The sequence below is a fragment of the Heloderma suspectum genome, chromosome 1 (genome assembly GCF_057233095.1).
Source record: "Heloderma suspectum isolate Gila_16-S chromosome 1, 16-S_ref, whole genome shotgun sequence".
Lineage (NCBI taxonomy): Eukaryota > Metazoa > Chordata > Lepidosauria > Squamata > Helodermatidae > Heloderma > Heloderma suspectum.
Window position 1 is genome coordinate 353,124,412 of NC_139458.1, and position 14,608 is coordinate 353,139,019.

The following is a 14,608-nucleotide window of genomic DNA, read 5'->3' on the forward strand; positions in this document are numbered from 1 at the left end:
ACACATGCAAGGAAAACTTGTATGAATTTAAGCCAATTAATATTAGTGTATGATTGATGTTGATTTTCTTCCTCAACTCAGATGTCAGGTGGAATTTTCTTAAAGTATAAGGGCCAAAACTGGCTTTACTTGAAATCCATAACCAGCAGCTATGTTTTGTTTGTTCGTTTTTCATTTTTACTCTACAGTTGATGCAGAAGTGCCAATCCAGATCAGGACTCGGGGGGGGGGGGGGTTAAGATCCAGATCAGGGGTCCTGTGCCTACTCTAGAGTAAAAATGAAAAGATATGATGTAGTTTCTAGATACAGTTTTAAAGTAATGTCTGTTTTGGCCCTACGTTCTATGGTCTGTATAGGCTGCTCCTTCATTACTACTGTAATATTTATATTTTCTCTTCCTTTGGCTCAGGATAGTTTTTAAGTGTGCTACCATGGAAATGGTATGTTAGGAGAACTTCAAATACTCCAGGCAAAATTTATGTCAGTGGCCAGGAACAAAGTTTGTTTTGGTTGGGTTTTTTTAAAGTACAGGAAGTTTTTCATGGCTATTAAAACAGGTTTAGCAATGCAAACTGGTTATGTATGCTTGCAAATTAGATGGTACGCAGTACAGCTAGAATTATGGCATAATAGTCAAATTAAGATACCCTCTGAGGAGCAAATACTGGGCTCATTGGCTAGACTTGCATTTCTTAATATCTCCTCAGCAGGTCTTAGCGCTAGACTAAACCTTCTTCTATTAGGGGGTGAAACTGACTAAAACAAGAGCTAAAGGAGGAATATGAGGTAAAGGAGCATTTTTCCCATTATGAGTGAAATTGACTAAAAAGCTACCATTATCAGCTTGCCACTTGAAATGGCAGTCTTGGAGGTCTCCTGTGAGTAGATTTACTCATGAGTAAGTGCCCTCATCTGTCATTCCAGGTGGCAACTTGTACGGGGCAATATTCCTCCTCCATGTCTATTCATATATTATGATGGATGTTGCAAGGGAAGTGAATACCCCTTCAATGAAGTATTCTCTCTTTCCTATTTATAAAATAAAAACCAACCAGGGACACTCCCAAAATAACATGTGGACTGCCCCAGCTGTACCCTGGGACATATCCTGGGGAAAACAGTTGGTGTGGGCATACATTTACACAGGTTGTTTTCCTTTTTCAACAGGATGGCCAATTTGGGGGTTAATGCTATATTCCTGTTCACACCCATATGTTGTAGTAGAGAAATGTTCTCCTTTCAAAGATTTATGAATTTAATCAGGCCAACACAGGTTTCTGCCATATCTCTGGTGAGTCCCAGATAGATGAACTTCATCTCATCTCTGGCCCCTGGTAAACTATTAGCATCAACAAGATCTTATTTGTCAACTTCTGAAAAACAAAATGTAGTATAGGTGACTGACAGGCTGCCTTTACTAATAAGGCCTAGAATGGCATAACTATTTGTATTCTTATGTAACTGTAATGTACTTGTCCCTTTTTAGGCAACACTACTCTGCATTTTCTGGTCCTTGTGGCTGGCTGTACATCAGTGGGAAAAATCCTTGATGCTGAAGTTTACAGGATCACAGGAACAGAATTCTGCCCTCTTCAGGAAGAAGTTAAGGAAGAGGATCGTGTTTCTGCTTTGAAGAAAATTCTGAATTCTGGGGTGTTCTATTTCTCTTGGCCAAATGCAGGATCAAATTTTGATCTCACTGTCCGAGGCCAGAAGCAGGGTGATCACAACTATCAAACTGGAAATTCGTTCTTCTGGTTAGTACTGCATGCCACATCCTAGTTTTGGCCAGGCCTTGGCTAATCTGCCCTAGACTCCAAATCCTTGGGAGTCCTGCTACACCACACACACTTGTCACGGAGGACTAGAATCTTTCTAGATGTAAAACATCACTGTGGAAATCTGCATTACTATTATAACTGGAGATAATGCTTTTGTGAGATGAACATTAGCATATTTCTAAAACTTAAGACTGCTGTCCCATGCACATTTACATGGCAGTAAGCTCCACTGAGCTCAGAGGGACATACATGAGATTGGACTGCCTGCATACCCAACAATATTAGGGCTTTAGGGCTGGTTCACACATAGCCCAGTATGTACCTTATGCAAGCTTTAATGCGACCCAGAGTTTGTGAGCCTGTTCCTCACTGTTCCCCAATGAACCAGTCTTGAATGTTTAAATGTTTCTGATGCAAATTAGCATTTGCAACTTGCTTTAAACAAATCCTGAACATCTGCAACTTGTGTGACACACAGATGATATATTAGTTTCTTTTTTCTTTCAATAGAGAAGTTCAATGTATTATTATTAAAAATATTTTAAATAATGAATGGGAAGTTACATAATGTATGCAGTGATAACGATACTTAGCAGAGATGCGCTCAGAGCAGCTGTTTCTGTGCATGGGCCTCCTCTTGTGGCCTATTGGAAGTAAATATTAATAGCAAAGCTGAATAGAAAATAATTGAATTGGGATGATGGGGCAAACCTATGTTCATGTAAGCCTTTATAAATAATTTATTCAAACAACATTTAAATGTCCTGACACCAAGCTGTTTTGATAAAGGCATTTTCTTTTGCTGTATGTGTACACAATACTGTCGTTTGTATATGTAAGTGTTCTCTGCTTCCTAGAGGCTTTGGGGGTCCTATTTATAGTATTTTGTGCCCAGTTTTCTCTGACTCAGTCCCAGGGGGATAGCAAGTATTACTCGCTATCCCCCTGGGATATTGATCTGTTAGGCAGTGGAGGCTGGTGGCTTCACATCTTGAAGATCTCCTTTAGAGTTCTGACTGGTTCTGACCGGAGAAGATTCAGCACCCGACTGACATCAGAGCCACCAGCCTCCACTGCTATTAGATTAATAGATCCAGTGATGTTTCTACTGGCTGTTAGCCCTGATAACTATATGCAGCCAAAGCAGCTGTTTCTGCACATGAGAGTCCGCCTATGGCCTCCAGGTACCACTTGCTGGTGAGCAGCCATGGGAGAGATCTGCTCCGTTCATGACTTGTTTGTGGTCTTCCCATGGACATCTGGTTGGGCACTGTGAGAAACAGGATGCTGGACAGGATGGACAGTACAGTCTTATGTTCTCACTTCTGATGGATTGGTTCACAGACTTAAACACTATACAAAAGATATTTTGCAAATATTTAATGGAGATAATTTTGCTTGGCTCAGTTCCCATATATTTGGCACCACGAACCCAACATTCAATCCCATTGATTTAAATGGGAGAGCTATAAGCACATGCTTAACTCTCCCACTGAAATCAATGGGACTATAAAAAGTACTTAACTTTGGGTGGATCATGTCCACTGCCTGCATGAAGAGGTGGAATATTGGGACATAATACGGCTAGCAAGAGTGATATCATCATAGAATATATTTTCACAGAAAGTTGGTGTCTTTATTTGTATGTAAAACTAATTAATGTGTTAGCCCACTGAGTAGTGAGTAGTTTTCAGTCAAAACACATAGATTAATATTGGCTCAAAAATAGTATGAAGTATTAAATTATACGTTCGCTACATTAGTGGTTATATTTCTCTTTCACTGGTGCAAAGAAATCAACAGTGGTCATAGACTCTCTGTTTCTAAATACATAACTGTGATTTCTAAAGCGCAAATACATTAATATAATAACTGTGACTTGTCAAGCCAGACACAAACCACCAGTTGAACATAGTCCAACAGGGCTCAATAAACTTGTGTTTCATTTTCTGCTTTCCTGTGACTACAAAAACAACAGCTTGGCAGGCCAAAATATCTGGTGGGCTGAATTCAGCTTGGTGGGTCACAAGCTATATTTACTGCACAGTATAAGTAATAACCCTTTTTTAATCTTAAAAAATTCTCAGATTTTATTGAAAAAAGGATTGAGGGTGTAATCTTATGCATGTGTAGATTGGGGAATGCTAGGAGTTATAGGACTTTTTTCCATCTAAACATGCATAGGACTGTGCCCTTAATTACTAAAATTAATGGAACCTTCACTGTAAATTTTCAGGTCACAGCCCACACCATGCTATTCAGTTGTGTCTCCTTATGTGAGTTCCTGATACCTTAAGAGAGCAATCCTGTGGCCCCTAGACAGAGTCTGGGGGGCCACAGGATACTTCAGATTTCTGGATCCAAGGTTGGAGTTAGTGCATGTGAAGGGACCTGCTTGGCTGCCTCTTTGAGGTCACAAAGGCAACTTCAGAGAGAACAGAAAGGGGGCATTCCCATGGGCAGGGAGGGGACTGAAGAAGTGGGGATATAAGCTATTCCCAGCCTCCTTCCCTGTCCCTCCCCGATGCCTCAGCTAGATGGGTGAAAACTAAACTAAACCTAAATGAAAGCTAGCTAAATGCAGAGTGGGGGGAGCATGGAGGCAAAGATCGCTTCTGCCACTCCCCCCATTCTGCATTGGATGGCCATAATCCTCTGAGTTCGGAGGCTTACAGCCATCACTATAGGATCGCACCATAAAAGACTCATCCCCAAAGTTTATCTCCTGTGTGTAGTTGGCTTTCTGTTAGGTTGTGGATACACTCAAGGAACAAGCAGGGCTGGAACATTTTCTGGTGCCTTGCAGCTTGGACTCTTAGAAATGTTAAATGTTACATAGGGATAACACCATTAGTTTTCTTTGTGGATCAATATATAATATATGTAGTGAGTGTGTATTGTTGAATCTTGCAGGAACCAGATGTTGCATGTCCCCTTTAAACACTACCAGGTGAATTGCTCTGACTGGCTGTTAAAAGTGATCTGTGGTGTGGTGGATGTTCGTACCCTTTATGCCTCGCACAAGAAGGCAAAAGCCTGTCTCATCTCCCGGATCAGCTGCGAACGAGCTGGTGCCCGGTTTCACATCCGAGGAGTCAATGATGATGGGCATGTTTCTAACTTTGTTGAGACGGAGCAGGTAAGTGCTTGGGATGGATCCCATGTCTCTAAATAATTAATTGCATTTCTGCGAACTGGGATGGCTGGGGGAGGGGAAGGAGGAAATCTTTTACAGCAGCAAGTGACCTGGCAAGGCTTTTCAAAAGTAATGTCTGACAGCCCACATTGTATTCATTAACTCTGCTTGTTTTGCCTATTACACATTTCTACACAATAATACACCCACTCCATACCCTCCTCTTCAGTACTTTTGGCTTGATGCTTTTAAAAAAATCAGATTTGATTTACAGTTGAGACGTTGTGTATTCTGAAAAGAGCACGATTCTCAGTGGATTAAAAAAATAGCTGTGAGTTGGGAAGAAGAGGACCTACTATAGCAGCTCATTATCATTCGTAGGGGGGCTAAGCTAGACATATCAGTGCTTCTTTCCTGAAGTTCAGTAGTCCATACCAGATGAAAATACTGTATGCACAAACTTAGGACAGGTAAAGATCTGAGTTGATTTCGAAGGGTCCCCATGGCCACTAGCCACACTAGAGGCCAAAACATTTTAAAATATAGTGTATTTGATCATATTTCTATTTTAAAATATTCTCATGGAACAGGAAAAGGCGTTTATTTTAAATGTTTTAAGGGAAGTGAGTTTTAATTTAAAATGTCCTTACACTGTTTTTCATGGTCTTAATCGCTTCTGTGCTATGTTCCCTTCTTTTTAAAGTAAGGATAAATCATAGATTCCTGTCATCAGAGTGCAATGTTTGTCATCATTATACAAAAACTATCGAATCAGTGGTTCATCATACCCTTTCCGTGTGACTGAGGGCCAAAACAGACGTTACTGTTTTTATTTTGACGCTAGAGTAGGTGCAGGAGCCCCAATCTGGATTGGGACCCTAAAATGTGGGGCAGGGGGGCCTTAACCCTCCTGCTATGGGTCCAGTCTGGACTGAGGACCCACACCTGCAATTTCTGTTGCAAAATAGTGATCCGTTTGCTTTATGGATCAGTATTTAGCAATAGGAATTGCAGGTGCGGGGCATCCAATCTGGACTGAGCCCATAGGGGGGAGGGTTTAATCCCCCTACCCCACAAACTAGGGTCCCAATACGGATTAGGCTCCCTTCACCTACTGTAAAGTAAAAATGGAGGAAAAAAAAAGATGTATCTGCTAACTACATCTTTCAGGTAATATCTCTTTTGGCCCTGGGTATCTCCATACTTCAATGATAGCACAATAAAAGAGGGCAAAGGTATAAACTTGTTTCCAGCCACACTCTTGAGCATTCAGAGTTGCATTGTACATATTGATGACCCTGTCTTCTTTAAATGTATCCCACTTCTTGGCAATAGTATTTTCAGTTACAGCACACTGGTAAATAGGAGAGTTTTTAGTATTTTCTGTCTCATTAAGTTAATGATTTGAAATTCTTTATAGTTGTACCTGGCTCCTTGTTTTCAGAGTGGAACTCAGGGGCCTTGTTCAGACATAATGCTAAACCATGGCTTAGCATTGCAGGCATGAGCAGCAGCAGCAGCAGCAAGCCTCCCTTCTCCTCCTTCCTTCCTCACTTCCTCTGGTACAACCATGATGAGGAGATCGAAAGCATCCACATTCTGTTTTAAACTAACCAGTGATTCTCATTACATCCAGAGTGGGTGGGTGGGAGGGTGGAACTCTGGTTAGTTTAGGCTATGATTTGTTGAAACAAGCCAGGACCATAAACTTCAGTTTGATCCTGGCTTGTTTTAACAAACCAGCATTTTAACTAAGCAGTTCCCCACAGCTTGGATGTAACAAGAAACTCTCTTTAGTTTAAAACAGGAAGAAAAGGCTTCTGATCTTGTTTTGGCTGTGCTGCAGGAGGAGGAGGGGATGTGCACAAACTCGAGGCTCCCTGCTGCTAGTGCATGTAGAGTAAATTATGGTTTAGCATTGTGTCCAAAAAGCACCAGGGTGTGCTTATGGGGCAAGAAGATAAGTAATTGTCTGAAGGGAAGAATGAGTTCTTTCATGACAGAACCCAGGACAGTTTCCTCTGCATTAACTGGACCAGGAAGTATGGCAGTATATTCCCTATCACTTCTCAAATAGAGTACTATATAGGTACCTTGTTATGTTTTGCATACCCACAGTGTTGTGTTAAGGACTAATTACAGAAATACTATTTTTATGGAGATTTGGATGCTTTGAGGATCTGGTCCCAGTTGTACAGTAACACATATGCAGTTTGTTGAGAATAGCTGTGTCCAGTATTGTTCATTATTGTTTTCCCAAGCTATGTCCACATGTTTGTCAGTGGATTTTGTTTTTCCTCTGTCCATTGGCGCTTCCCTAAATAAGTCCCCTTCACATACACTTTGATGAATTTCATCTGCACAACTTCTATAATGATGCTAAGGAAATGTCTATTATCCTTTCCTATTTTCTTACTTAAGACAGTGACTGTGTAAACATAATCCCGACTGAAAATGATGTTGTCAAATAATGTTTGCGCAGCCACTGTCTTAAGAGGAAAATGGAAAAGGATAATAGACCTTTTTCTTAGCTTTGTTATGGAGGTTGTACAGAAGAAATTCACCAACTTGCATGTTTGTTGGGATTGTCATCTATGAAAGGATCATTGTGAGTAGATGTTGTTTCAATCTCTAGAGAGTTATCTGGATATTGAAATAACCAAATTGCATGTATGTTTGTTGAGATTGTGGGCTGTGAACGCCTTCCAGCAAACTGTACAAGGAAGCATAATGAAAAGGGCTGGCAGTACAGTTACCATTTTATTTTCAGTGGTCGATAAATAACTTCCTTTGTGAGAAATGGCTTCTTTCCTGGTTTGATGGAAGAGGAAGATGTAGGTTTGCATTTTTTCTGCCCAAAAGGACATGGCAATTTTATTCACCACTGATGCTGGTTGCTCAAAACCCAGTTGTATCAAAAGGATGTAAACCAAATGCATTTTAAGAGTTAGAAAGCTTTCATATAGAAAAGGCAAAGTATCCTTAAATTTAAGCAGCATATGTAATCGTTTTGAAGAAAGGAAAAGAACTCAGGGAATTTTGTCCTACTAGTGCCTAACATATGGTTTGCAGGCCAAATGCAGTTTGTAAAGCATTTTATCTTTTCTTTGTCTTGATATCGTTATAGGCATCTCAGCATTTTTTCCTCTTTTAAAAAAATATATAGCTAGCCATCTTGTTCACAGAAACATCTGCAACATGATTTCTTCAGTGCATGCCAGTGTTCAAACAACACGAGCCAATAAAAAGACTGTCTATATAAAGAATGATTTTAGGATAATTTGAGGATTGGAGCAGTGGAAGGGGAAGGGAGCAGACATGTGATTTTCAGCATTAAGGTTCCTGTTGTCTGGTATACGGTGATTAAAATATAGCTCAAATACTGTCAGGTACCACTCTGTTGTCATATTGTAAGAACTTCTACACTGCCCTTCAAGGGTTAATAATTGTGCAGGAACATAGAATTTCTGTAATGGGACCTCATGGTCATCATCCATCCCACCATGGTATTGTCTATGAGGACTATGCATCTTCATCTCCATTGGCAATCATCCTGTTTTGGGAACCGAATCTCTCTAATCCATCCAAATGGTTGGCTAACCTGCTTTAAAAGCCTTCATGATGAAGGTTTCCCCATGCCATTGGCAACTTAGAATCATAGATTCATAGGGTTGGAAGGGGCCTACAAGGCCATCAAGTCCACCCCACACTCAGTGGAGGAAGCCTGATTCCCAGGCGGTCTCCCATCCAAGTACTAACTAGGGCTGACGCTGCTTAGCTTCCGAGATCAGACAAGATCAGGCGCATCCAGCCCTTGGCTCATCTCTTTTTTAATATTCCACCACCGTTGGAGTTAGGAAGAACTTTCTAATGCTGAGGCTAAGACCTTTTGCTTGCAGTTTGAGCCAGTTATTTATCTTGTCCACAGAAGGCAAGCAGAACAGTAGTGTTGACCTCCTTAGTGCAAGCTTTCGTGAATTTGAAGACAGTAATCAACTCCCCTACCAGCCTTCTCCTATCCAAGTTAAACCAGCCCAGCCCCTTAAGTCTTTCTTCATAATATTTTATATTCTCCAGAATTCTAGTAATTTTTGTTCCTCTTTAGATTCTTTCTATCATCTCCTTAAAAGTATGCAGTAGGATCCAAAGTGGGCCTTTCTGGAAGGGGCGTGGCCTGCTCCTTCCAGAAACGAACATTCTGCTCATTTCAGCGCTTGCCTCTGGAAGTGCTTCACTGCTGCTGCCATGGTAGGGGCTGTGTGCATGCTGCCCCCTCCCAACAAGGCCACACATGCACATGCTGCTACTGGCAGCCCTGGGCTGCCTGTGCAAGGCCCACATTGGATCCTGCCCATAGTGCCCAGAACTGAACACAATGTTCCAGCAAAGCCCTCACCAGTTCAGGGTATAGCGGAGAAGTACTCCCATGTTTCACTGTTAAATCATCAAAGTTTATAACATTGTGCATCGTGCAGAGAAGATAGAGTGATGTTTTTCTTCCTCTCTTATAATACTAGAACCCAGGGTCATCCAGTGAAGTGGATTGGCAGGAGATTCTGGACAGACAAAAGGAAGTAGCTCTCACACAATACCTAGTTATCCTATGGAATTTGCTCCTCTAATATGTGGTGTTGTCTTGAAAAGGTTGAACAAATTCATGGAGGATACATCTGTCAATAAATACAAGTCATGTTGGTGATATACTACTTCCAGGATCAGAAGCAACATGCTTCAAATACCAGGTGCTAAAAACCAACTTCAGGAGAAGGCTATTGCCCTCCTGTCCTGCTCTGGGACTTCCCATAGTCATTTAGTTGGGCACTGTAGGATACAGCATGCTGAACTAGACGGGCCTTTGGTCTGGTCAAGCAGAGCTCTCCTTATGTTCTTAACCTAGACTGGTGTTTGCTTTCTTTGCAATGACATTTTTTGTTGACTTGCATTCAAGATATCGCCAGATTTAGTCACTCTGTCCTTTTCTTCAAGTAGGAAGAAATCTGGCATTTATCATTATTAAAATTTCATCTTGATTATTTCTGCCTAACTTCCAATTTGGTGAGATAATTTTAAATTGTGATGCTGCCCTCCAAAACATTCACAATCCTCCTGAATACAGAAGAAGAATGAGTGGAAGAGTGACTGAGAGGAGTGTGATGAAATGGTGGGCGGAGTCAGAGTGAGCGACAGGTGGAGAATGGCTGTTAAGAAAGTTAGCTGGTAGTGGGAGTTGAGGGGGATAGTCTGAGGAATTAGTGGAGATTCAGAGGAATTAGAAGAGAGTTAGGGAGATTAGAGGGGAGGGGAGCTCTAGTAAAAATGTTTGGGTTTAGGATAGCTGTTAGAGGAGGCAGTTATTAGGGGAGGGCAGGGAAGGCCTACCTATGTACCTGGGGTGGGAGGTGGGGAGATCTGCCACAAAGCCACTGCCAGCTCAGAGTGGCCAGGGTGGGAGATTTTGCCCTTCCAGTTTTGGTGATTTTCTCCTTTTTTATTATTTCCCCTCCCATTGAAGCCAATGGGGGGGGGGAATACTGATGCTAGCTCAAGGGGGCGTGCCAGGAGAGTGAGGGGGCTTTGGGTTGGGTGGTTCCATGGCTGTCTGCAACCTGCCTCTGCTCCAAGAACACCCGGTTTGGGGGCTTACCAGCACCAAAACACTGCTGGTGGTATTTCCAGAGGCGTACCAGGCAAGGACCTCTGTGGCAGATTGGTGCCCCACTGTCGGAGTTCCTCTCCACTGATAGAGTGACACTAGAGATCCAGGGTCTGCAGGGGAAGCCGCCACCCACACCCGGGGAAGAGGGTGTGCCTGCTGCTGCTGTGCTGCCGCCGCCACCACCACCACTGTGGACTCCTGCCTGGCAATACTTTTAAAGGGGATTTTTTAATTATTATTGTTGGTGGGGGGTGAGTTTTTTGGGGGATTCTGTTGTGTATTTAGGGGTGGGTAGCCTGCCTGATAGGCAGGAGCGAGGGGGCATGTGTCCACCTGATGGAGGCAATGGGGGGAGTGTTGGGGGCCAGAACACACTGAAGCCGGGCAGCAGGCGCTGGCGGAGCGCCAGGGGCAGGCCATGCCAGGTAAGGGGAACAAGGGAGAGATGTGTAATATTTGTCCCCTGTTCTGGGCCTGTCCAAAGCTAAAGGATGGCTGGGGGAGGCGTGACTACATCCTCTGGCCTTCGGTTGCTGCTCTGCAGTGCCAGGTCTGTTACTCAGAAAACATCCCTCATCCATGACATGATCCTGGATGGGGGTACAGATCTGGCATGTATTACGGAGACCTGGCTGGCTGAGGCCGCTGCTCCAACTCTGGTGGCCATGTGCCCAGCTAGGTTTTCGTATGCACAGCAGCCGAGGGCTGGGGATTGGGGAGGGGGAGTGGCTGTTATCTACCAAGATTCCTTGGCCTTCACCAGACCCCCTCTCCGGGAGACCAAGGTTGCTGAGTGCATGTACTGGAGGTTGGGCCCGAAGGGCAGTCTGGGGATTCTGCTCATGTACCGTCCACCCCGCTGCACGACTGACTCCCTGGCCGAGGTGCTTGAGGTGGTCTCTGATGTGCGTGTGCAGTCCCCTAACTTATTGGTGTCGGGGGACTTCAACGTACATTCGGAGGCCATCCTCATGGGGGCACCTCGGGACTTCATGGAGACCATGGCTTCCTGGGAGCTGCACCCTATTCTAATTGGGCCCACTCATGTAGCTGGTCATGCACTAGACCTTGTGTTTGTTTCTGGAGAAGCGGGGAGTGATCTGGAAGTCGGGGGTATATCCACCACCCCCTTGTCATGGTCAGATCACTATCTGGTAACTATCTGGTAACATTAAAATGGTCCGCCCCAGGCGTCTTATGGATCCGAATGGATTCCTGAATGTGCTTGGGGATTCTCTGGAGCAGGCCAACGACCACTCGGTCGAGACCCTGGTGGGTGGGTGGAATGCCACAATCATGGGGGCATTAGATCGGGTGGCTCCAAAACGCCCTCTCCCCCGAACAGGGCTCGGACTGCACCATGGTTCAATCCGCAGTTAGGAGCTCTGAAACAGGAGGTGAGATGGCTAGAGTGCCGGCGGCGGAAGTCTCGCTCCAACGACGATCAGACATGGGCTAGAGCTGTATCTTCAGCCTATGACATGGCGGTGAAGGCAGCAAAAAAGGAATATTATGCTCTCTCTATCGCGTCCGCAGAGTGCTGTCCCAGGAGGCTGTTGAAGTGGTCCAGAGCCTGGTCGGTCCAGTTGCTCTGGAACCGCTGGAGCATTCTAAGGCCTCCTGTGAGGCCTTGGCAAGGCACTTTGCAGATAAAATTGATCGGATTAGGAGTGTTATTCCATGCGCAGTGGATACAGTTAGCGAGCGAGAGGCGGTCTGTGGCAAACCGGTTTTGTGGGATCAGTTCCAGCTTCTTCCTTCTGATGAAGTGGACAAGGTGCTTTCATCTGTAAGGCCGACCACCTGCGTACTTGATCCTTGCCCATCTTGGCTCATTGCAGAGAGAGACTGGGTGAGGGGATCAGGGCGGTGGTGAACGCCTCCCTTGAGGAGGGAGTGATGCCATCAGCCCTCAAGGAGGCAGTGATAAGACCACTCTTAAAGAAGCCCTCCTTGGATCCCCAAGTTCTGAACAACTTTCAGCCAGTCTCGAATCTGCCATTTTGGGGCAAGGTGATTGAGCAGGTGGTAGCAATGCAGTTGAAGGCACACTTGGAAGAAGCTGACTATCTAGATCCATTTCAGTCGGGCTTCAGGCTTGGGCATGGGACAGAAACGGCCTTGGTCGCCTTGGTGGATGATATGAGGAGGGCTTTGGATAGGGGCGAATGCTCCTTTCTTGTTCTCCTTGACCTCTCAGTGGCTGTTGATACCGTTGACCACGGTATACTCCTTGACCACCTGGAGGGGTTGGGCATTGGAGACACTGTATTGAGGTGGTTCCGGTCCTTCCTCTCCGGCAGGTACCAGAGGGTGCCACAGGGTTCCATTCTCTCCCCAATGCTGTTTAACATCTATGTGAAGCCGCTGGAGGCTATCATCAGGAGGTTTGGGGTGCGGTGTCATCAATATGACACGCAGCTCTACATCTCATTTAAATCTTCACCAAGGTTGGCCATAGAATCCCTGTCCAAATGTCTGGAGATGGTGAGTGGCTGGATGGGGAGGAATAAGCTGAAGCTGAACCCTGACAAGACCGAGATACTTTTGGTGGGAGACAAGAGGAGGTTGGGAGGCTCAGGTGTCAGCTGTGAGCCAGACAGCGCTGTATCAACTCCATCTGATACAGTGGCTGCGCCCCTACCTTCCCTACCATCTGCTCCCATCGGTAGTACATGCCCTGGTCTCCTCTCGTCTAGACTACTGCAATGCACTCTACATGGAGTTACCCTTGAAGATGGTTTGGAAGCTGCAGCTGGTAAAGAACACGGCAGCTCGCCTGATTAAAGGCAGCTGTCAGCAAGATCACATCACTCCAGTACCGAAGGAGTTGCACTGGTTACCAGTTGTTTTCCGGGCCACATTCAAGGTGTTGGTTTTGACCTTTAAAACCCTATATGTTTCTGGCCCAGCCTACCTCAAGGAGCGCCTCCAGCAACACCAGACAGGCCACTCAACAAGATCAGCCTCGGATGGCCTTCTCTCTGTCCCATCAGCCAGGACAGCTAGGCTGGTGAGGACGAGGGAGAGGGCCTTCTCTATGGTGGCCCCCGCTCTGTGGAACTCCCTCCCCAGGGAACTCCGCCATGCCCCTTCTTTGATGAGCTTCCACCACACACTGAAAACATGGTTGTTCAGGCAGGCATTTGGGGTGGGTTAGGGTATTTTTAGAAATGTGATGTTTTTAACGTAGTATTTTGTTGTTTTAAATTGTTCTTGTTGTACATTGCCCAGAGTGGCTGGGTGACCAGCCAGATGGGCGAGTAATAAATTTAATAAATAAAAAATAAAATAAACTTCTGGTCTATCCTAACCCCTTCAGCAAACCTTCAGTGAGGGTTAGGTTTGCTCTCTTAGATAGAACCATTATTGGTTATTCTTAATCAAATTATTACTTCTTCTGGTTGTTTTCCATAAATAAATATATTTACTTGTTTTAAATTCATGGATGTTCTCGACTGGGGTATTCTAGGATAACCTGTCTCATCCCGCATACTGGCTTTAATTTGTAAAGCCAACTATATAAAAGGAACGTTCTGCTGCTCTAGATGGTGAAAGCTGTTTATTTTGGGAAGGGTTAGGTGAAGTATGAACTTAGTGGACAGGCTGGGAAACTTACCCCAAAAGTTACCCCTTTGGTAGTATCTGGAGATTTTAAAAGACTTCTTTATATTCTCCCCTCTATTACTAAATATATCCTTAAGTCATTAATGTTTATTTTTAAAAACACTGGACTCTGACTAGAACCTTCTGGGACCACATTAGTTGTATCACTCTAGGCAAATGCTGAACCATGTACAGGTACGGTTAAGCTGAGAATGAGCATTGGTCCCATCGCTGCATGCTGGTTTCAGTGCTTCTATCTTGGGCTCTGTAAACCACAATTCCCATTGCATCTGAACCAGGAAACTGTGATTTAATGTTCCCTTATTAATCAGGACATAAAAGTAGAATCAGATCAGCCTTCCATATCCTTGGACAGAGATAAGTTCCCTTGCCCTTGACTGGATTCTCAAATCCCATTTTTTGCAGAG

The 14,608-nt window shown here is 44.3% G+C and overlaps 1 protein-coding gene across 4 annotated transcripts in view; it reads left to right on the plus strand.

Moving 5' to 3' along the window:
* SYNJ2 (synaptojanin 2) overlaps positions 1-14,608 on the plus strand; it is a 91,275-nt gene that overhangs the window by 19,860 nt on the left and 56,807 nt on the right. For all 4 annotated transcript variants that reach the window (XM_084827890.1, XM_084827892.1, XM_084827893.1 and 1 more), the window contains exons 3-4: positions 1,488-1,758; positions 4,696-4,921. In XM_084827890.1, the coding sequence (XP_084684016.1) occupies positions 1,488-1,758; positions 4,696-4,921 (497 nt within the window). The remainder of the gene's footprint in view (positions 1-1,487; positions 1,759-4,695; positions 4,922-14,608) is intronic.